Source organism: Rhipicephalus microplus, chromosome X, assembly GCF_043290135.1.
Source record: "Rhipicephalus microplus isolate Deutch F79 chromosome X, USDA_Rmic, whole genome shotgun sequence".
Lineage (NCBI taxonomy): Eukaryota > Metazoa > Arthropoda > Arachnida > Ixodida > Ixodidae > Rhipicephalus > Rhipicephalus microplus.
This window is the reverse complement of record NC_134710.1, coordinates 219,184,618-219,207,043: the sequence shown is the minus strand read 5'-3', so window position 1 is coordinate 219,207,043 and position 22,426 is coordinate 219,184,618. Positions and strand designations below refer to the sequence as shown.

General features: G+C 49.5%; 1 protein-coding gene across 1 annotated transcript in view; it reads right to left on the bottom strand.

The window, feature by feature from the left end:
- Nucleotides 1-22,426, bottom strand: part of LOC142775985 (histone-lysine N-methyltransferase EHMT1-like) — a 273,651-nt gene that overhangs the window by 32,917 nt on the left and 218,308 nt on the right. Inside the window, exon 22 of the mRNA XM_075878664.1 lies at nt 8,500-8,586. Within this exon, the coding sequence (XP_075734779.1) occupies nt 8,500-8,586 (87 nt within the window). The remainder of the gene's footprint in view (nt 1-8,499; nt 8,587-22,426) is intronic.

Below are 22,426 nucleotides of genomic sequence, written 5' to 3'. Positions count from 1 at the left end.
ATGAGTTTACCAAACTTATCCCCTGTGCATGCGTGCATGTTACAAAACATGTCCATTTTATGCTCAGCCTGAAACGAAAAGGAAAATACATTCTGGGTGTTAAAAACATGGAACTATTTCTTTACGCAAAAATATCTACTGCAGAGTTTCGCTAGCCACCACAGCGTTGCACCTGATGTGTGAAACAAAGTATAGATCATCGCATTGCATTTCCCTAGGCAAAAATTTGTTATCCCGACGCTAATTACACACTACTCTGCTCATCTGAGCTCAGTATGGAGCAAAATGGCGATGAGAAAATCACACAGTGAATCCGAGCGCACGGTACAGCGAGCCGTCTGGCAGCGACGGTATAGGCAGCATAGGCACCGCACTACACACAACTAACCAGGAGATGATCAGAATCCATGCGACAATTCCGTATCTCAATGAAACTGCCAGTTGTCACAAAGTATCATATCGCGTTAGAAAAGCACACAATATATCACGGAAAGCCGACATTGTCCATTCTGTTGTTATTTTAGTCGCTGCATATGCCGGACCGATTGTTTTGAAATGCTCCTTGGCGTCACCACTGCACGCGATAAAAAAAAATCATGCAAAACTGCCAGGAAAGTATGATCTCTCCCGTACTATGGCAAAAAAAGACGAAGACTTTCTGGCGGTAAAACTACGTTATAACGAAGTGGGATATAACAAACTAATAGATATTGTCACGACGTCAAAACAGAGGTCTTGCCACAGAAACTGAGACACCAGAAGCAGGTAGGTTCATTTAATAGAACACGCAAGAGAGTTCTTCTTTTTTGTCCATTTCGTAGTCCTTCGTGGCACATGCACAACTGCCATCGTCTTTCTTGAGCAAGCACGTGACATTTGCCTCCCTCCGAAAGAAGCATCGTCCCGATGCACAACTTAGGTGCTCTACAAGGCGTATGAAGTGGTCGTACGAAAACGGCAGCCGGGAGCTAATTAACTCGATAAATACGGTTTCATACGCACGACGTGCACAACTTCGGGCAAATGCTTTTGGCGCTTAGAACTACAATCAGTGTCGGGAAAAACTTCATAGTTCACGTCTTTCAAGCGTTGCGTGACGCTGTAAGTACCAAAGTACCGTCTTGGCAGTTTCTCAGACAATCCACGTCGACGTATCGGAATCCAGACCCACACTTTGTCACCTGGTGTGTAGCTAATAAACTGGTGTCGGGTGTCGTAGCGTTGTGCATCTTGATGCTGCTGATGACAGATGCGCACGCGCGCGAGCTGTCTGGCTTCTTCGGCATGCTGAGTGAATTTTTCGGCGTCTACATGGATGTCGTCACACTCATGCGCCAACATGGCGCCCAATGTTGTCGTGACTTCGCGACCATAGATCAGACTGAACGGTGTATTCCAGTAGTTTCCTGTCGAGCGGTGTTATAAGCAAAGGTCAGGTATGGCAACATCTGATCCCAGTTTTTATGTTCCGTGTCAACGTACATGCTGATCATGTCTGTGAGAGTCCTATTGAGGCGCTCCGTCAGTCCGTTTGTCTGCGGATGGTATGCAGTTGTTCTCCGGTGAGCTGTACCGCTGAGTCTGAGAACCGACTCCAAAAGCTCTGCAGTGAAGGCAGGTCTTCTGTCTGTGATCACTGTTGTCGGAGCGCCATGCCGAAGGACGATGTTCTCGAAGAACTGAGCGGCTTCTGCTGCTGTGCCGCGCTGCATAGCTTTAGTCTCTGCATAACGGGATAGGTAATCATAACCACAATAATCCATCTGTTTCCTGTTGTGGAAGTTGGAAAGGGACCCAGGAAATCCATTCCAATCTGGGTGAATGGCTTTTCTGGTGCTTCGACTAGATGTAAAAGACCGGCTGGCTTACTGGGAGGTGCTTTGCGTCTTTGGCAGTCAGTGCAAGTTTGCACGTGATGGTTAACAGCAGCAGGTAACTTTGGCCAGTAGTACTTGCATCGCAGTCGGCACAATGTTCGGGTGTAGCCTAGATGACCAGACATTGCTTCATCATGGCACGCTTCCATAATTTCTTTTCAAAGAGAGGCAGGCACGACGAGCAAGTGCGGGTTACTGGTTGGTGAGAAGTTTTTCTTATAGAGAACATCGTTTCGCAAGCAAAAAGATGGCAGTCCTCTAGCAAATAACCGCGGCACGTCTTCACGTCGTCCTTCTAAATATTCAATGAGTGGTAACAGCTTAGGGTCACTGCGCTGCTCTCGTGCAATAGTGGCCGTGTCGACATCTCCCAAGAATGCCGCGTCGATGTTTTCGTCATCAGGAGCGACAGTTTCCACTGGCGACCGTGAGAGGCAGTCGGCGTCGGTGTGCCTCTTCCCAGATTTATAGACGACGGTCATGTCAAACTCTTGAAGCCTTAGGCTCCAGCGCGCCAAACTACCAGATGGATCTTTAAGGTTGGTGAGCCAGCACAAAGAGTGATGGTCGCTAACAATCTTGAAGGAGCGGGCGTACAAATACAGACGAAATTTGATGACCGCCCACACCACGGCGAGACACTCCTTCTCGGTGGTCGAGTAGTTCTCCTCCATGCGAGAAAGAGTTCTGCTGGCGTAGGCAATTACTCTTTCACAGCCGTCTTGCCACTGCACCAGAACAGCACCCAGACCTACATTGCTGGCGTCAGTGTGAAGTACTGTTGGGGCGTCTTGGTCGAAGTGTGTAAGGACTGGAGGTGTTTGCAGGCGTTGTCGTAGTTCATTGAATGCCATTTGCTCCTGTTCACCCCAAAAGAAGGGGACGCCCTCACGTGTGAGTCGTGTCAATGGCACCGCAATAGACGAAAAGTCCTCGATAAATTGTCGGTAATAGGCGCACAACCCTAAGAAGCGTCTCACAGCGTTTTTGTCACACGGTGCAGGACATTGCGCTACGGCGTCTATTTTGGCCGGGTCAGGTCGAACACCCTCGTGACTGACAACGTGGCCTAGGAAGCTGAGTTCGTTAAAACCAAAATGACATTTTTCCAGTTTTAAAGTAAGGCCGGCCGAACGTATGGCTTGGAGGACGGTGAATAAACGGCTGAGATGTTCCTCGAATGTTGCTGAGAATACAATAACATCGTCCAGATAGACCAAGCATGTTTGCCACTTCAGACCTTTTAGTACGGTGTCCATGAGGCGCTGAAAAGTGGCTGGCGCCGAGCACAACCCAAAAGGAAGCACCTTAAATTCGTATAGGCCGTCGGGCGTCCCGAAGGCCATTTTTTCACGATCTCTCTCGTCGACTTCTATCTGCCAGTAGCCGCTTCGGAGGTCCATTGAAGAGAAATAGCGCGCATGACGCAGCCCATCGAGTGAATCGTCTATGCGGGGCAGTGGATAGACGTCTTTCTTCATGACTTGGTTCAACTTGCGATAATCAATACAGAAGCGCAAGCTGCCGTCTTTTTTCTTGACCAAAACCACGGGGGACGCCCAAGGACTTTTTGAAGGTTGTATGACATCATCCGCGAGCATCTTGTGTACTTGCTTCTGAATCTCCTCGCGCTCTTTCGGAGACACACGGTAGGGGTTTTGCCGAATTGGTCGCGTGTTGTCTTCAGTAATGATGCGGTGCTTGGTCAATGGTGTTTGCTGGACCTTTCACGTACGCGAAAAGCAGTCTTCGAATTGGTGTATAAGTTCAAGCAGGCGCTTCCTATCAGAGGGCGGTAGCGTAGAACAGATGTCTACCGACAAAGTTGTCGAAGCAGGGACAGCCGCGTCATCTGGTTGCAAGGTAAAACAATCCCCGGCTTGGTCTACATCGTCGTAGTAGGCGATTGCGGTACCCTTTTGGATTTGACGGCGCTCGTTGCTGAAGTTTGTGAGGAGCACTTCTGCCTGTCCACCAGTAAGCGCCAGGACGCCCCTCGCGATGGAAATGCCTTACGTGAACAAAAGAGTGACTATGTGCTCCGCTATCACAACTTTATAGCAAGGACACCCACTGGACACCGACACAAGGCAGCAGGATCTCGGTGGGAGTGTCACATCGTCGGCTATTTGCAAACGACCGCGTGTTTCTTCACTGCTGTTGTCGGCATAAGGATGTGCGCATAACGTCACCATACGTTGAGGGATGTTGATAACAGCGCCATGATCTTGAAGAAAATCCATGACCAAAATTAACTCTTTACAGAAGTCTGGCAACAGGACGAAAGTGGCCACGAAGCTAGAATCCCCGATGCGAAGTCTAGTGGTGCATTTACCCGTAGGTGTAGTCAGCTGACCACCAGCACTCCTTATGTGCGGCTCTGTCCACGGTGTCTTGACCTTTCTAAGGCGGTCGGCGAGCTCTCGTCGCATGATTAAGAAGTCGGCGCCAGTGTCGACCAGTGCTGTAACGTGATGTCCGTCAATGAGAACACTCAGATCGGCACGTACAACTTCATCAGTATTATTATTCGTCGTCGTATTCATCTTCGTTGTCGCCATACCTTCTTGCGATAATTGGGGGAACTTTTCAGTGTGTCGACGATTGGCAACCTTGCCCCCCGAGGTCGCATCAGTTAGTTTCCCCGGCGCAGGCTAGGCGAACGGCCTCTGGTGACGTCCGCGTAGCTTTGAGGGAAGTCACGGTGACGCGCAGGTGATGGAGATCGCCAGCGACGCGGTGGGGTTGCTTGGGCAGGCGATAGTTGATCGGCATCGTGGGCACGACGGTCTTCGGAGCGGAAAGAAACAGCACGAGAAAAGTTCCGGAACCCAGAATCGCCGTGACGGCAATAGCGGGCAATGTGACCGGGTTCTCCGCAGCGGTAGCAAATAGGTCGATGGTCGGCCATGCGCCACAAGTCAGTTCGGCAAACTGGTGGTCGTCTCGTAGAATCCCGTTGCCACCAAGGTACGGCAGTGGGTCGTGGCTGGAAGGGCGCTGCCACAAATGTCGGTGGAGGGCGACGGACCACATCAGCGTAGCTCGCTGGATGTGCTTCAAGACTCGGCGCGGGTGGTGTAATGGCTTGCCTCAACTCCTGGCGGACAATTTCGGCAACAGATGCGACTGGCGGTTGGGCAGGGGGAATGCAGAGGGCCCGAAGTTCCTCACGCAGTATTTCCCTAATTATTTGTCGCAGTGAACTTTCACATACGGCAGTGTTCTGAGCTGCAGCACTTGCAGCCATGTGGCTCTGCAGACGGTCAAAGTGTCGGCGTCGTTGTTGCAGTGCGCGCTCGATGAATGTCGCCTCTCTTATGAATTCTTCTACTGTTGTAGGTGGATTTCGTACGAGGCCCGCAAACACTTGTTCCTTAACACCCTGCATTAAATGACGCACCTTCTTCGCCTCGGGCATGTCAGGGTCAGCTCGTCGAAACAGACGGATCATACCCTTCGCGTACATGGCGGCTGTTTCATTGGGTTTTTGCACACGTGCCTTAATCACTTGCTGTGCGCGATCCCGTCGGTCCGAGTTGAAAAATGTAGCGAGGAGCTTTCGACGGAAGTCTTCCCAAGATTGGAATGTAGCCTCGCGGTTCTCATACCACGTGCGAGCGCTATCTTCCAGTGCGCAATATGCACGGCTAAGTTTGTGCTGTTCGCTCCAGTGGTTGGATACAGCGACCCGTTCGAACTGTTCGAGCCAGTCCTCGACATCCTCGTACTCTTCTCCACGGAAAACTTCAGGAACGCGAGGATGTTCAAGAGTTACCTGTGAGGGAAGAGTGGCCTGTGATGGCGGGATAACCGTGGATGTCGTAGGAGCTGCCATGCTGGAAAGAGGCGGAACAGGTGCGGACTCTAGACCTAGGCCTAGTAGGCGCCGACTGAATCGGTGCACTGGAGTCGTGACGAGGGGCTGAGTCTCTGGACTAGGTGAACGGGTCCGAGCAAGACTGTCCTGCATCAGGTTGTAGGCTCCAGCACTTCCACCAGTGTCACGACGTCAAAACAGAGGTCTTGCCGCAGAAACTGAGACACCAGAAGCAGGTAGGTTCTTTTAATAGGACGCGCAAGAGAGTTATTCTTTTTTGTCCATTTCGTAGTCCTTCGTGCCACATGCACAACTGCCATCGTCTTTCTTGAGCAAGCACGTGACAATATAATGAAGCAATTGTAATTCCCCTTGAAATTCCGACAGACACCATGTATTTAAAAGCTCGTTTTGACGAAGCAAAAATTTTTTCACAATGAATATAACGAACAGTTCTTTGTCCGCAATGAGCATTTACTGATCATCTTGATATACGTCAATTTAATGTCTTACAGCGCGCAACGGTTTACGTCTCATCATGGCTACGATAACTCAAAACACGCGCCTTGCGCTCCCCGGAAGCCGCCCGCCAACATGCGTGTGCGAGCGAGTATTCCAGCCTCCCCTTTCCTCAAAAACTCGCTCGTGCACATCAGCTGACCTCCCCTCTCCAGTAGAACTCGTTGACCCGCCCGCACATCTGACCTCCTCCTCTCCTTCAGCTCTGCCCCAGAGCCTCGCGCGCCGCCGGGGTGGCTGCGATTGTGGCTTCTTCCTTGTCGTTGGCTGGGGAAGAGCAACACGACCTCTATCAGTTTCTGCGACTAGACACAAGATGGACAACAGCAGTGGCAATTGTAAGCGCAAAAATATAACAGTCAAGCAGAAGTTCGCAATGTTGAAAGTCGTTGAGTCTGGCGTCAAGAAAAAAAATTGTGGCCGAAGATTTCGGCGATGTCGCCAGTGGGTGCCGCGGCCGACCAGGCCCAGACGTCGTGGGACGCTCTCCTTGACGCCGGCGTTGTGCCTGACTGCGACACTTTCTGTATGTATGTCAGTACCGATGCTGACGCAGTGACAACCGAAGAGTCGTTAAATGCGGAAATCGTGGGCGGGGTGACGGGCATGCATGAAAACAGTGACAAATGTGTCAACACCCCGGAGCTTAATAATGTTGGCGAAACCGACATACCGACACCCGCGCAAGCGGTGAATGCGACAGACCTACTGTGCTGCTTTTTTGGTGCTTACGATGACGGCCAGGACGGACTCGAAATAGCTGCTGCAGCTGAAAAAGCAGTCATACGCGTGAGGAAAAGACGGCAAAAGCCTATTAAGGACTATTTTTCTTCGAAGTGATCTGCTAGCTGGTGTGCTGAATTTGGCAGAAATAAAGTGCATTGTTCTTTGTTCATTTGCTTCTTTTTTGCCTTCCGATCGCCGTATTTCTTTGCGCGGCAGAATGCTGTGATATTCGTTGGTGAGTACATTCTCTTTTGCTGGCTAATTGTCGGTAGAAATGGATATTGGCTATAATAAACTAATGATTAAAATGAAGTAATTACGACTTCCCCTTCAACTTTGTTATAACGAGGTTTGACAGGTACTTTGGGCGACATTTGCTGTATACTGTATTCGTTTATAGGTCTTGATGGGCACGCCAGAAGATGCACACTTGCACTTGTAAATGCGCACTCTCATTTAGTGCATGATGGCGAGAGTTCCCGGCTTGTGCAAATAATCGAGGTTTCACTGTATTACTAAACAATGAGCAGGTACTCATGTTGGTGCCACCACTTTTGCGGGGAAACTACGGTGATAACAGCAATGCGAGCCCCATAAACGAACCGCTTAACAACGTGATCGAACTCCAGTGGATCCTTGACCACATTTAGATCCTTGATCACATCAGCATCAGCATCCTTGACCACATTTAGATCTAGTGGATGTGAATATGGCCAAGGACTGAGCTAATGCTCAATGATGCTCGGTCGATGATAATAATCGGCTGCATTGGGCGGTTTACATTCCTGGTCAACAATTATCACGGACATTGCCAATTATGCGCAGCCTGGCGCAGCAGGTCAGATTGGTGATGCATGACGCAATTGGCGCACTTCCACTCCTGTACAAGATTATATTTAGGATAATCTCAATTCGGCGAGATGACATCCATGAAGCCTTAAAGGGTCCCTGCAATATTTCTTCAGCATGGTCAGACAACGCCGCAGATCTGTAGTCGAGGCTCTCGAGAACACATGTGCTAAACATTAGAGCTCAGCACACAGCCTGGAATTTGCGTTTAATTTTCAAAGTCACCTAAAAATTGTTTCTCACCTCTCGAAAAATGACACCATAAAGCCAAACTACCACACCATAACCTTAACGTCCACGCCCACTGGCTGATTCGAGCATTGTCAGCTCTAGAGTTACTCTGTCCACCGTGAGATGGCAAGAGATGCCCCATGCACGCTTGCAATCACGAAGTGCTGAAAGCCATGGTGCACTCTAATGAAGGAACACATCATCTTGCCCTTTTGTTCTCCCCCCCCCCCCCAACTCCCTGTGTAGCTTTCAGCACACTCACTAGGACAAAAATAGAGTAAAAACACTTGAAGTGTGCAAACAAGTGATGGATTCTGAAAACTTTTGTGGCAGTTGGTTCTTGAGACAGTAAGCTCTTTTAATGAAATCATTCTATGTTCACTTCAAAAAAAGTTACAAGACCCTTTAAAGTACCCAGTAAAGATGAACTAGCAAAGAGTTACAAAACAATCATAGCATCATGAGACGAAGACTTACTCGCAGACGAACGCACCCTGGGGAATATCCTGCAAGGTACGAACACCCCAGCCTTTTTTCTGTGTCCGGAACAACTGAAGATGACACCTGCATGGAAAAGACAGAAAGCATTGCAGAGAGCCCCCACCACCTTATTTATGCATGGAAAAGACAGAAAGCATTGCAGAGAGCCACCACCACCTTATTTATCATCGTGTCTATAATATTTTATCATGAGCCACAATGGCATCATCAGAGGTGATAGATAGATTTGATTGATATGTGGGGTTTAACGTCCCAAAACCACCATATGATTATGAGAGACGCCGTAGTGGAGGGCTCCGGAAATTTCGACCACCTGGGGTTCTTTAACGTGCACCCAAATCTGAGCACACGGGCCTACAACATTTCCGCCTCAATCGGAAATGCAGCCGCCGCAACCGGGATTCCATCCCGTGACTTGCGGTTCAGCAGCCGAGTACCTTAGCCACTAGACCACCGCGACGGGTCATCATCAGAGGTGGAAATAATTTTTTTTTTTTTTTCCAGTTTACATGGCAAGAAACTCGCCGCACCGTTGCCGAGCACAGCACGCGCTCGGTGCTCGTTCAGCAAATGTGTGCCGAGTTTTTACAACTAAAGCTATTAAGAGATCACAACTCAGGTCACACGCAGTTGTCCGCCGCCGCCGTTGTGCCCGAACCATTTCGCGCAAAATTAGAAAAAAAAAAACCTAGCATCAATGACACAATGGGGCTCGAACCCTGGCCCACTGGGGGCCAGCCCAGTATTCTACTACTGAGCCACGCCAGTGCTTGGGACTTGTTGGCAAACTTGCCCAAGGTAGGCTTGATGTTGGGAAAGCAATCATGCTATTACGACTTATAAAGCGTTTGCAAACGGTGAAAGAACAAGCAGTTATCGCAAAATGCGAATAGCGGAACGAGTGGGTCCTCCAATGCCCCAACCCATTACAAAAGCTTGTTTTTGTTCACCTATTAACTGTGGCACATACCCACTTCAGGCACAATTCTTCATTGTCGTCAGCCACTGCATGAACATTTGGCACAAAATTCCTCACTATAGCTTAGCAGATACAAGATTCATGCATAATACGAAATACGACGTTCGATATGAACACAATTTTATATGGACATGGTCGCATTCTTTGTGTAGCCTACGCTTGTTGCTCGGTCGATGATGAAACTCTATAGACTAAATTTGGTGTTGCATGTGCAAATTGCCATTCAGGTGCGGCTTGGTGCAGCAGTTGAGATTGGCGCAGCACTTCCAACCCTGCATCATATGAACAGAGCAAGGAGGAGTAGTGCTCACTAGCTATGAGCCAATATTTAGTTGACCCATGAATAAAGGTTAATTTGGTATTCAGCACATAAGCCATGACACAGATCCTGTGTATCATCAATCACATATGACAAAGAAACTGGCACTACATGCTTCTTGTTCAGAGGCCTATTATGGGTTTCTTTTATCACACAACTACTCTTCACATAGTTAAAGCAGCTTTGTGCATTTTCCACAGCATTCTTATATTCACAAAAAACACATAACACAATTTCTCATTAACAAAAAAAGCACATTAATGAATCAAGCACTTCAATGCTTTTTTCTTCCATCCAACTACTTAGAATGTAAAAAAGCTTTTAGCCACTTTGTGCAAAACAAATAAGGATGAAGCTTCGTCCTTGTTTGTCTCATGCAAAACAGCTAAAAGATGAATTCATTCTAACTAGGCTGGCTAGTAGTTTTGCATCAAAAAGTTTGTTTCCAGTCCAATAAACTCAAATTAGTACTATCCTTTTAGTGTATATGGTATTCAAATTTAAACCTGTATGTGATATTCACATTTAACCTCTTGTCACATTTAAACCTTTGTTCACGACTTAGGCAGAGTTCAGTAGTCACTTTACTATATAATTTGCAAGGGGGTTTATTATCAATGCCTGGTAGTAGGCAGACAGCCAGTACAGATGAAAATACTCAAACAGGCTCAGCGTCCCCAGCTCTTGCACACAAATCGCACTTCGCACCAAGAGATGGTCCCACTCGAGATTGCATAGCTAATTCACCACTGCAATACCTTGGCTATGAAGGCGAGCCATCCTGGTGACTCAAAGTGGCGATACAACAGGAGTGTCGTAGCAGGGCTTGAAGCGACTGACGTGGAACATCTCACGACCAAGACGGCGCTTGTCCGTGGACGTCTTGAGTGGCTCAATCACATAGATGACAAAAGAGGGACACTGAATGAAGCGGTAAGGGCCAGTATACTTCAGTGCAAACTTGGGAATCGGTCCAGGAGAGTGGAAAGGCAGCCGGAGCCATACGAGAGAACCGACGGCTAAAGTGTGCATCGGCCATTTGAGAAACTGGGCTGAACTCGAAGGCATCAAAATTGTATGGCAGAATTGTGTCGAGTGTGCTGCATGGGTCACTACCATATAAAAGAAAAAATGGGGAAAAGCCTGTCGTTGATCTCATTGTCGTATCGTATACGCTCGTCACGAAAAAAAGAACATCCCAATTGAAGTGGCCGGAATCAATATACATAGCGAGCATGTCTCCCAGTATTATATTGAAACATTTCGTTAGGCCAATCGTCTGAGGGTGGTAGGCTGTTGATGTGCGGTGTACCAAATGGCACGAATGTAGGAGCTGTTGCAAAACAACGGACAAAAAAAAACGCGACTTCTGTCACTCTATAGCTCCCGTATCGTACCATGACAGAGAACAAACTGATGTAAAATGAAATTGGCAACGGCATGAGCACCAGCCAAAGGTAGCGCTGCCGTTTCAGCGTATCTTGTCAGATGGTCGGCAGCCACAATCATCCATCGATTACCAGCAACAGAGCACAGGAGCGAACCGTACATGTCAATCCCAACACGGCCAAATGGGCGTGCAGGACATGATAAAGGTTGCAGTTGACCGGGTGAATGAGGAAATGTCTTGCACTGCTGACACAAGGAACATGAGCGAATGTGTTTACATACAAATGTGTACATGCGCCGTCAGTAGTAACGTTGGCGGATCCACTCGTGGCTTTAGCGCACCGGCGTGTGCATGTTGCGGTTCAGCATGAAAATATTCAAAGACATCGGACCACATATGGCTGGGTATGACCAGCAGCCATTTATGACCCGCCACTTGATAGTAGGGACGGTGTAGCAGGCCATCTCGTATGGCCAAATGCGTTGCTTGGCGGCGAAGAACACGTGGGTATCCGGAAGTTTATGAGTCAAAGAGCATATTCAAAAGCAAGACAATCCAAGGGTCCTTTCGCTGTTCAGATGGCATGTCTGTGACGCTAATGACAGAGAGGGGAAAGTCAAGGGCTGAGATTTCAGAGTGATCGTGAATGGGTGATCGTGAGAGCACACATGTGACAGAGTGCTTTCGCCTCGATCAGTAGACGACGCGAATGTCAAATTCTGGGACGTGTAGTGCCCAATGCCCAAGGTGAAAAGAAGGATCTTTTAGTGACGCCAACCAACAGAGTGGGTGATGGTCAGTCACCACATGAAAAGTGCTTGTACAAATAGGGGCGAAACTTGTTTAACGCCCACACAATTGCAAGGCACTATTTTTCGGTAACAGAATAGTTGGCTTCTGCCTTAGTGAAGGCACAACTGGCATAGGCGACCACATACTCCGCAAACTTGGTTTGCCTTGCGCGAGTACTGCACTAAGGCCGACGCCACCTGCATCCGTGTGTACTTCGGTCAGCGCAGAAGGGTCGTAATGGCGCAGAACGGGCAGTGAAGTAAGGAGTTGGCCCAGTGTTGTGAAGGATACGTCACAGGCTGGTGTCCAATTCGAAAGATCCGCAGCATCAGCAAGAAGCTTGGTGAATGGGGTAATGATGGAAGCAAAGTTCCGGACAAACCGACGAAGATACTAGTACAGGCGCACAAAGCTCTGTAGTTTTTTAACTGTAGTCGGCTTTGGTAACTACGCAACAGCACGAAGTTTGTCAGGGTTGGGGAGGACGTAGTCTTTGGAGACGACATGACCAAGAATGATGAGTTGTCGAGCCCCGAAGTGACATTTGTTCAGGTTAAGCTGAAGCTTGGAGTTTGTAGGGTAGAATCTTCAGCAGATGAGCAAGATGTGAAGTGAAATCGGGTGAAGAGACCACTAACTTGTCAAGATTGCACAAGCATATGTTCCATTTGAGACTGCATAAAATGCTGTCCTTCATTTGCTCGAATGTGGCGCGTGTAATGCATAGTCCGAATGGCATTACAGTAAATTCCTAAAGGCCATCCGGTGTGACGAACGCTGTTTTCAGACGATCAGGCTCAGCCATTGGAACCTGCCAATAACCGGCATGCAGGTCAAGCGAGGAAAAGAATTCCGCGCCTTGGAGACAATTGAGGGTGTGGAGACAGTTGAGGGTGTGGAAGCGGGGAAAAGGGTAAACATTTTTCCTCGTAAGGAAGTTTAGGCGCCTGTAGTCTACGCAGAACCAGATAGAACCATCTTTTGTTTTGACGAGTACAACCGGGGAAGACCAAGGCTGCAAGAAGGCTTGATGTTTCCACGCTGTAGCATGTCATCTACTTGTGCTGCAATTACGCAACGCACTGCTGCCGACACACGATAGGGGTGCTGGCGCAAAAGATTACGCTTTCCCATGTCAATTGTGTAAACAACGGTATTCGTTCGATGTAGCGCCACTTGGGGGAAGTCGAACGCCTGAATTCATGCAACAGGGTAAGAAGCTGCTCGCATTGAGCCGGGGCAAGATGGCTTTCGATAGAATCGTGAAATGCATCAAAAGACACACTGTCCGAGGCAAGGTGAGGAACCAACGCGTTCAGCTCCATATTCAGCTTAGTGTAGAAGAAATCAGCAGGCACGATAACACTTTCATCGATAGGCTGAATGTGACTGAGCGTCTCGTTGCAGCGCAAACTGAGGAGACACGAGTAGGGATTGGAAATAAATATTCCAGTAGTGTCTTCACAAAGCGCTAGAACGGTGAATGGCAGCGATGTGTGGTGGCGGTTACCGAAGATGTCAGATGGCGTGAACAGGACGGTAGCGTCAGAAAGTGAAGCACAGTAGGCAGAAACAAACGCGGCGCTGAAAGGAGGGAGGTCACCGTCCATCGCGATGACAAGGTTGGCCCCACTAGAGGCCGCCTCACCAACCGAAGGCGCACCACGAAGCTGTGACAGCTTCACTTCAGCCCGAGTGCAGTCGACGACAGGACGGCATGATGACGTGATAAGAAATCCCATCCTAGGTTGACATCATGGGAACATAAAGCCAACACGAGAAATTCAATGATGTACAACATGTTTCAAATGACCACCTTTGCTGTACATGGCGCAACACGCCCAGTTTTTTGGGCACTTGCAGTGCTAAGGAAAACCACAGAAGAAAGCAATGTCACTTTATGAAGAGAGCGGCAGAGCCTTTGGCTGATCACAGATATCGCGGCACCAGTACCCATAAGCACAAGTGTTTGTACATCATCGACGATTACATCAATAAGATTGATAGGGGCAGGCGTGAACTTAAACGAATAGACGACGTAGCTGATGCCTCCAGAGCTGCGGCAGTTAGTTTTTCGTCTCAATCGAGGTGGGTCGCAAATGCATAGGTGATACACAACGACGACATGTTGAAGGGGAAGGTCAGCGGGAAGTAGAACGTCGAGAAGTGGAGGTTCGGGTGTTCGCGGATAGGCGGACGTCGACAATAGCAACGCTTCGGAGACTTGCTCTTGAATGACCTGTCTGATGGTCGGCGTTAGGCAGCTCTTTGGTACCATATTTATTTGAATATAGGTCGACCTTTTTTTTCCCCAAAAATGTTGTTCATAACTAGCTATCGACCTATATCCGTGACCAAAGAATCTCGACCTATATTCACGATCACACTAACCAAAAGTGACGAGCTTATGGCATTCAACTGCCGCGTCCGCTGTTCTTTAAGCAGTTCCTGCTGCATATGCATGTTATATATCATAAAATCTGAAATAAAGACCCCCATCCTCCTTTGCGGCTATCTAAGTGGTTGAGAAAAAAAGTTATTTATGCAATAGCGAAATGCAGCCTCTCTGCCGTGTTTGCGATGAAACCCATCATTTTCCTAGATATTGGTCGTGAAGTCCCTAGCCCGGTAGCTGTGCTTCTGGTACTGCCTCCTGGCGCGCAGCCGCACTGGCACTGGCCTGAGGCCTCGCCGCCTCGCACTTTGTTCATTTGTACGATCAGCGAGACGAGGTGAGTGTTTGCATTTGCTTTAGGCGCTGCGCCGTGCTCCCTGCCGGCCTGCAGAAATTAGCCGTCTTCTTCTTATTCTAACCCCCACCACTAGCATTTGGTTGTGACGATGTCTTGCTGCAGTCGCGACGATGTCACGCCGGCCGAGCTACACAGGTGACCTCAAGTGCCAAGCGATACTTTTTACCGAGGACTCTGCGTGAGTTCTCTGCAAATGAGTCGTTCATTAGAGGTTGGCAAAAGCAGCGGGACAGTCTGTTTGCGTGCAAATGTCGGCGCCGTGCCTTTCGCGGCCCAGCAATCAGCAGCGGTGGCGGCAAGGACGTCGTCGTTTGGGAAGTCGCAAATGGTTGCGAAAAATCCGATGACGCCATCATCTTGCACACCAGACAAGATGACGGCTTCGGCAGGAATTAGGGCGCCAAGTTATGTAAATAAAGGTGTGCTACGTTTCAATTATTTTGTTTCTAAATGAAAAAAAAAAAAGACATTGGTCGAACAATGTTCGAATATTTTTTTTTCTTTGTGAACACTGAGTAGGGGTCGACCTATATTCGTGCCCGACCTATTGATTGATTGATATGTGGGGTTTAACGTCCCAAAGCCACTATATGATTATGAGAGACGCCGTAGTGGAGGGCTCCGGAAATTTAGACCACCTGGGGTTCTTTAACGTGCACCCAAATCTGAGCACACGGGCCTACAACATTTCCGCCTCCATCGGAAATGCAGCCGCCGCAGCCGGGGTGCCCGACCTATTTTCGAGCAAATACGGTACTTCGGTGGTCGGCAGATATGAGAGATATGAGAGCTGTCAAGAGACCTCTTCTCGTACATATTCTCTTATCTGCCAGGATGTTGTCACCACTGACGGTTAGGGCAGCAAGAGAGTCGTCTGCTGTCGTCATCCTCCAAACTGATGCACGTTACTTGTGAAGTTCTTCCAAGCTTTGGCATAAGATCACAAGTTTCGGACACTATACTTGAGTTCTTCGCCAGCAACATTTGAAAGGCATCATCATCTATGCCTTTCAAGATATGCCTGATCTTGTCTTGTTCGGTAATATCGGGGTTCAAGCACCATCGTAAATCAATGACATCTTCAATATAGCTTGTGAAGCTTTTGCCCTGCCTTCGCCTTTGTCCGCAGAGGCGCTGTTCGGCACGAAGCTTATGCACTGTGAGGCAATCAAATACAGCTGCAAGGGTGGTCTTGAAAGTGGTCCAATTGGCAATTTCAGCCCAGTGGTTTGTAAACCACAGGCTGGCGACGTCTTTGAGGTGAAATGAGACATACTCCAACATCGAGGGGTCATCACACTAGTTGGCGGCGCGCACCTTTTCAAACAGCTGCAGCCAGTCTTCCACATATTGGTCTTCGGTACTGCTGAAGAATGGGGGACCATGTTGACGCAGGGTGGAAGGCTCGATGACCAGTAGAGATTTGGCCGTGCTTTGCTGGACAGTGCCTTGCTCAGTGGTCTGATAAAGCATGGTTGACGTAGCGGGCAGCTTCCGATATTGAAGTTCCAGATTCAACTACCCAGCACCTCCACCCTTTTGCAAGGGGTTTTATTAACGATGCCTGGTAGTAGGCAGACAGCCGGTACAGAAAGAAATACTTAAACAGGCTCAGCGTTCCAAGCTTGTGCACATCACTCGCGCTTTGCACCCACCAAGAGATGGTCCCCCGAGAAATTGCATAGCTAATTCACCACTACACATTATATATTGTGTCTTATGGCGCAAGGACCATATGATGGCCAAAGAGCGCCTTTTCGTGAGACAAAAGATGTGAACGATGGTTATGATAAGTGCCTCTATAGAAGCCTAAAATTACACCCGCTAAAGGCAAGTAAAACATATACCCTACATTGCCGGTTTATAAGTCTATGTTTTTTTTTTATAAAATTATCTTCCGAAGTTCGGGGGTCGACCTATAATCGAAGTCAATCTGCACAAGGAATCATGAAGTCGACTTATCTGTGGGGTCCGAGAATAGGTCGTCGTCCTCAAATTCTTTGCTATTCGATGCATAGATAACATCAGCCGCAAAAGCAGGGTTGCTATCTCCCAATGCGTGCGCGCCACTTCCGGAGCCGGACATTTTTGTGATCTGCCACAACATTTGCAAAACCATAGCAAAACCCTGCAAGACTACGCAGCATGAGTTAAACACCGCCCCGCGGCATTATTCCGAACTGCTTGGGGAACAAGGTCTCGAAAGTGGAGTTTCAAACCTTTGATAGAGGGATAGCGATGCTGTATGAAAGAGAAGAATACAGTGACGCTACCGAGGTCTTCCGGTATGTAGCAATTTTTGGAGCTGCAAACTTCTTCATTTGGAGAACTTTAGAGCAGAAAAATTTTCTACTTTGGAGCACTTTGGAGCAGCAAAACTTTTCATTTTAAAGCAATCTGGAGCAGCTAGCTTCCAATCCTGGAGGAGAAACAAGTTGCATTTACATTCAAGGACATGAATATTTATTCTGAGGCTCTTGTGAAGAGCTAGAAATATTTAGATTCATTGTGAATTTCATGGAGCCAATCATCTAAGAAGTACTCCCTATTTCAGTTGATAATGCAAGAATAATGGCATCATGCTTTTGAGCATTTTGAAAAAACTTGTTCAGTGATTATTTCTGAATCAAATAAACAGAATACTGGTTGAATAAAATAATACATCATGAAATAACAATATGAAATATAATGTAAATGCAAGGTAAACAGCGGTAGCGGCGTCGGCACCGAAGCAGCAAGAGCAGGCCGAGTATACGGGCAGCGTCGCAGCAGCAATCAGGCAGTCCTAGCTCGTGCCTCGCGCCCACGTGTCGATGTCGCTGCAGTAGTGGGCATTCCTCTCCACTACACTTCGTCCCCCGTCGGAAAAGGAGCCATCCTGGCGACTCACGGTGAACAGAGTACGAGCGGGTCGTAATAAGGTTTCAGCAGCTGTACGTGAACAATTTCACGTCCCCGAAAGCGCTGGTGTGTGGATGGGGTAGCGGGTTCGACGATGTAGTTAACTGGTGAAGCCTGCGAGACAATGCGGTAGGGTCCCTGGTATTTTGAAAAAAACTTCGAGGAAAGCCCTGTAGGCACAGCGGGAACCCAAAACCACACAAGAGTGTCCGGAACAAAGTTGGGGTACGGGTGGTTATCGTCACGCCGAGATTTTTGTCTCCATTGGTCGATGGTTGTGAACGACTGGGCGAGCTTACGACATTCCTCGGCGCGGCGGGCAGCTTCAGAGATGGGCGTAGACTCGGAGGAATCGGGGTGGTAGGGCAGAATGGTATCTAGTGTGGTGGAAGGGTCTCGGCCATATAACAGGAAAAATGGTGAAAAGCCCGTAGTCGCCTGTGGAGCAGTATTGTAGGTGTATGTCACAAAAGGCAGAATGAGGTCCCAGTCGGAGTGGTCTGAGGCAACATACTTTGATATCATATCCCCTAGGGTACGGTTGAATCTTTCCGTCAATCCATTCGTCTGCGGATGGTAGGCGGTGGTAGTCCGGTGAATAATACGGCATTCGGCAAGGAGTGCGTTGACGACGTCAGAGAGGAACACACGTCCTCTGTCGCTGAGAAGTTCGCGCGGTGCGCCGTGACGGAGAATGAAGTGCCGCAAGAGAAAAGAAGATACGTCGCGTGCTGTGGCAGCAGGCAAAGCGGCTGTTTCTGCGTATCGCGTCAGATAGTCGACAGCGACAACAATCCAACGGTTTCCGGAAGCCGTGAATGGAAGAGGCCCGTACAGATCAATCCCAATGCGGTCAAAAGGCCTGGCTGGGCAAGGAATTGGCTGGATCGGACTAGAGGTATGATGAGGCAGAACTTTCCGTCGTTGGCACTGCGGGCATGACTGAATGTACTTGCGCAAAAAGGTGTACATGCCTCGCCAATAAAACCAGGAGGAAATCAGAGCGTATGTTTTGAAGATGCCCGCATGTGCGCACTGAGGGTCAGCGTGGAAAGCTGAACATATTGCAGCACGAAGATGGCGAGGTATGACAAGTAGCCACTTTCGGCCCTCAGACTTGTAATTCCTGCGATAAAGGAGGCCATCGCGGACCTCAAAGTGAGCCGCTTGACGGCGCAACGTTCGAGAAGATGGAGAAGTCGACGGATCTGAAAGGAATCGCAGAACAGAGCTGATCCAGTCATCCTTGCGTTGCTCAGACGCCATGTCACAGTTATCTGGGAACGCAACCATTTCGTCCACGGCAGATAAACATGCAGAGCTTTCAGCGGACATAGGCTAGCGTGATAAAGCGTCGGCATCAGTGTGACGTCGGCCAGACCTGTAGACAACACGCATGTCGAACTCTTGCAACCGCAAAGCCCAGCGAGCTAAACGACCGGAGGGGTCCTTCAACGTGGATAACCAACAAAGCGCATGGTGATCGGTGACTACGTCGAAAGGGCGACCATATAGGTACGGTCTAAATTTACCTAGAGCCCATATAATTGCCAGACACTCCTTCTCTGTCACAGAATAGTTCTCCGCTTTGGTGAGGGTACGGCTTGCGTATGCGACTACGTACTCCTGGAATCCCGATTTACGCTGCGCGAGCACGGCGCCGAGTCCAACACCGCTGGCATCGGTGTGTACCTCCGTCGGAGCAGTCGGGTCGAAATGACGCAAGATTGGTGGCGAGGTTAACAGACGGCGCAACTTTTCGAAAGCATCGTCACAGGCGGGTGACCAAGCGTAACTTTTCGAGTCACTGCGTAGAAGTTCAGTCAAGGGGGCGGTGATCATAGCAAAATTCCGAATAAAGCGGCGGAAATAGGAGCAGAGGCCAAGAAAGCTGCGCAGATCTTTCAGAGACGCAGGTTTAGGGAACTCTGCAACTGCCCGAAGCTTGGCTCTGTCAGGAAGAATACCCTCTTTAGATACAACATGACCGAGGATGGTGAGCTGACTTGCGCCGAAGCGGCATTTCTTAAGGTTTAGCTGAAGGCCGGCGTCAGTTGCAGCACTTCATCTAGCCTGCGGAGATGCGTTGGAAAATCCGGGGAAAATATAATCACGTCATCCAAGTAGCACAGGCATGTTTTCCACTTCAGGCCACGCAAAAGATTGTCCATCATCCGCTCGAATGTTGCGGGTGCGTTGCAAAGACCAAAAGGCATGACACAGAATTCGTAAAGGCCATCAGGTGTGACAAAGGCTGTCTTAGGCTGATCTTCAGGTGCCAGAGGGACTTGCCAGTAGCCACTCCGTAAGTCAATAGAAGAGAAGAACTCCGCACCTTGGAGGCAGTCAAGGGCATCGTCGATTCTCGGTAACGGGTAAATGTCCTTTTGAGTTATTTTGTTAAGACGACGGTAGTCAACACAGAAGCGAATTGACCCGTCCTTCTTCTTAACGAGAACGACTGGAGATGCCCAGGGGCTGTTCGAAGGCTGGATGACGCCACGCTTGAGCATGTCAGCTACTTGGTCATCGATAACCTGGCGCTCGGCTGCGGACACGCGATAGGGTCTTTGACGCAATGGCGCATTGGTACCCGTGTTGATGCGGTGACACACGGCTGACGTGCGGCCGAGGGGAGTATGCTGGCAGTCGAAGGAATAACGGAACTTGTTCAGTAGTCGTAGAAGCTGAGCACGTTGCGAAACGGTTAACGTGTCGGCGATGGAGCTGCTCAGTACGTCCGGCCTAGTAGTCTGCGGCGAAGAGGCACAGGTCACTCCGGCGACTTCGTGTTCGGCGGAAGGACCAGCCGGCATGTCGATAATTGCAGAAGGGTCGAGACTGTAAACACGCCCGACGCACTCACCCCGGAGTAGTGTTACAGGACATGACAACAGGTTCGAGATGAGTAGTCTGCTGACGCCGTCATGAAGTTCTAGAAGGGCATAAGGTAGCGGCGAACACTTGCGACGAACGAAAAGAGCAGATGGCGTGAAAAGGGCACTAGACTCGGCGAGAGAGTTGCAAGACACCATGGTAAGGGCAAAAGAGTGCGGCGGTATGATGACGTTTTCAGCAACAAATAGTTTGTCCCCGGTTTCATGAGCATCATATAATGGAGCGTCGTCAAACACTTCAAATGCCACCTCAGCGCGCGAGCAATCGATGACGGCCTTATTAGCGGAGAGAAAATCCCAGCCCAAAATGAGGTCATGGGAGCAGGAATCCAACACTAGCAATTCAACGACATAAATGAGGCCATCAATCGCGATGCGAGCAGTACAAGCAGCGGCCGGTGTGATGTGATCTGCACTGGCTGTACGAAGTGATATACTAGCTAGTGGCGTCATAACTTTTTTCAGCAAGCGGCAGAGTCTAGCACTTATCAATGAAACTGCGGCCCCAGCATCGGACAAGAGCGAGTGCAGCGACGCCGTCCACATGTACGTCCAGAACATTCGTTGGTGAAGTGAGAGGCCTTGGTATTTTCGCTGGCGACGCAGTTCCTGCCTCTGGAACTGCGGCAATTAGTTTTCCCGCTCCGGCGATGAAGGAAGACGACGCATCGGCGATGGCGAGCGGCGGTTAACAGGAGGGCGGTGGTCGGCGTACGATGACATCTGGTCGGGTGGCTGAGAGCCTGTGAACGAACGGCGTGGTGGCACATAAAGGGCAGGTTCGAAGGTCTGGTCGTAGCTCTGTCGGTAGACAGGAACGCGCTGACGGCAGTATCGCGCTATGTGGCCAGGTAGCCCACAGGCAAAGCATATTGGGCGATTGTCGAGTGTACGCCATTGTCCACTACTCTGGACGGACCTTGACTGAGTGAACCGAGGAGTGGGTCGGAGCGGCACGGCTGAGGGAAGCGACGTAAAAGTCTGAAGAGGTGGTCGAGCCGCTACTTCAGCATAGCTTAGAGGTGCATTTACCTCGGCACAGGCAACAGGGCTCGGCAAGGGTGAAGTGTCACGGGCAGATGGCAGAGTCGCGCAAACTTGCTCCTGGATGACCTGGCGAATGTTTGCTGGCAGAGGTGACGCTGGTTGGCCGGCTGTTGATAGCAGCGATAGCTGACGAGCGACCTCAGCACGAACAAACTCCTTAATCTGCGATAGCAGCGACTGAAGGTCAGATGTGGTGGTCAGGCTGGAGAGGGTGTCATCCGGGACGTCAGGGCGTCGAGTGAGAAGACGCTGTCGTCGCAGCTCGTCGAAACTCTGACACAACTCAATGACCTCAGAGACAGTGACAGGGTTCTTGGAGAGCAGCATTTGAAAGGCGTCGTCGGAAATGCCTTTCATGATATGTCGCACCTTGTCAGTTTCGGCCATCGACCGGTCGACACACCGGCAGAGGTCAAGGATGTCCTCTATGTAGCTGGTGAATGTCTCACCAGTTTGTTGGGACCGGCCTCGTAGGCGTTGTTCTGCGCGAAGTTTGCGCACACCAGGGCGTCCAAAAACATCTGCGATGCAGGTTTTGAAGGTAGTCCAGGTGGGGATATCCGCCTCATGGTTTCTGTACCACAGCTTGGCAACATCCGTTAAATAAAACATCACGGTGCCAAGCTTTGTGGGATCGTCCCATTTGTTAGTAGCGCTGGCTCGTTCATACGATTCCAGCCAATCCTCAACGTCTTTCTCGTCGGTGCCGCTGAAGATGTCGGGTTCTCGCAAGAGCTGCGCACCGGGACAGCTTCTGCGTGGCGAAGCCGGTGGGGGTGTGAAGACAGCGTCGTCAGGCATGACGGACGGCAGCGTTCGGCTACG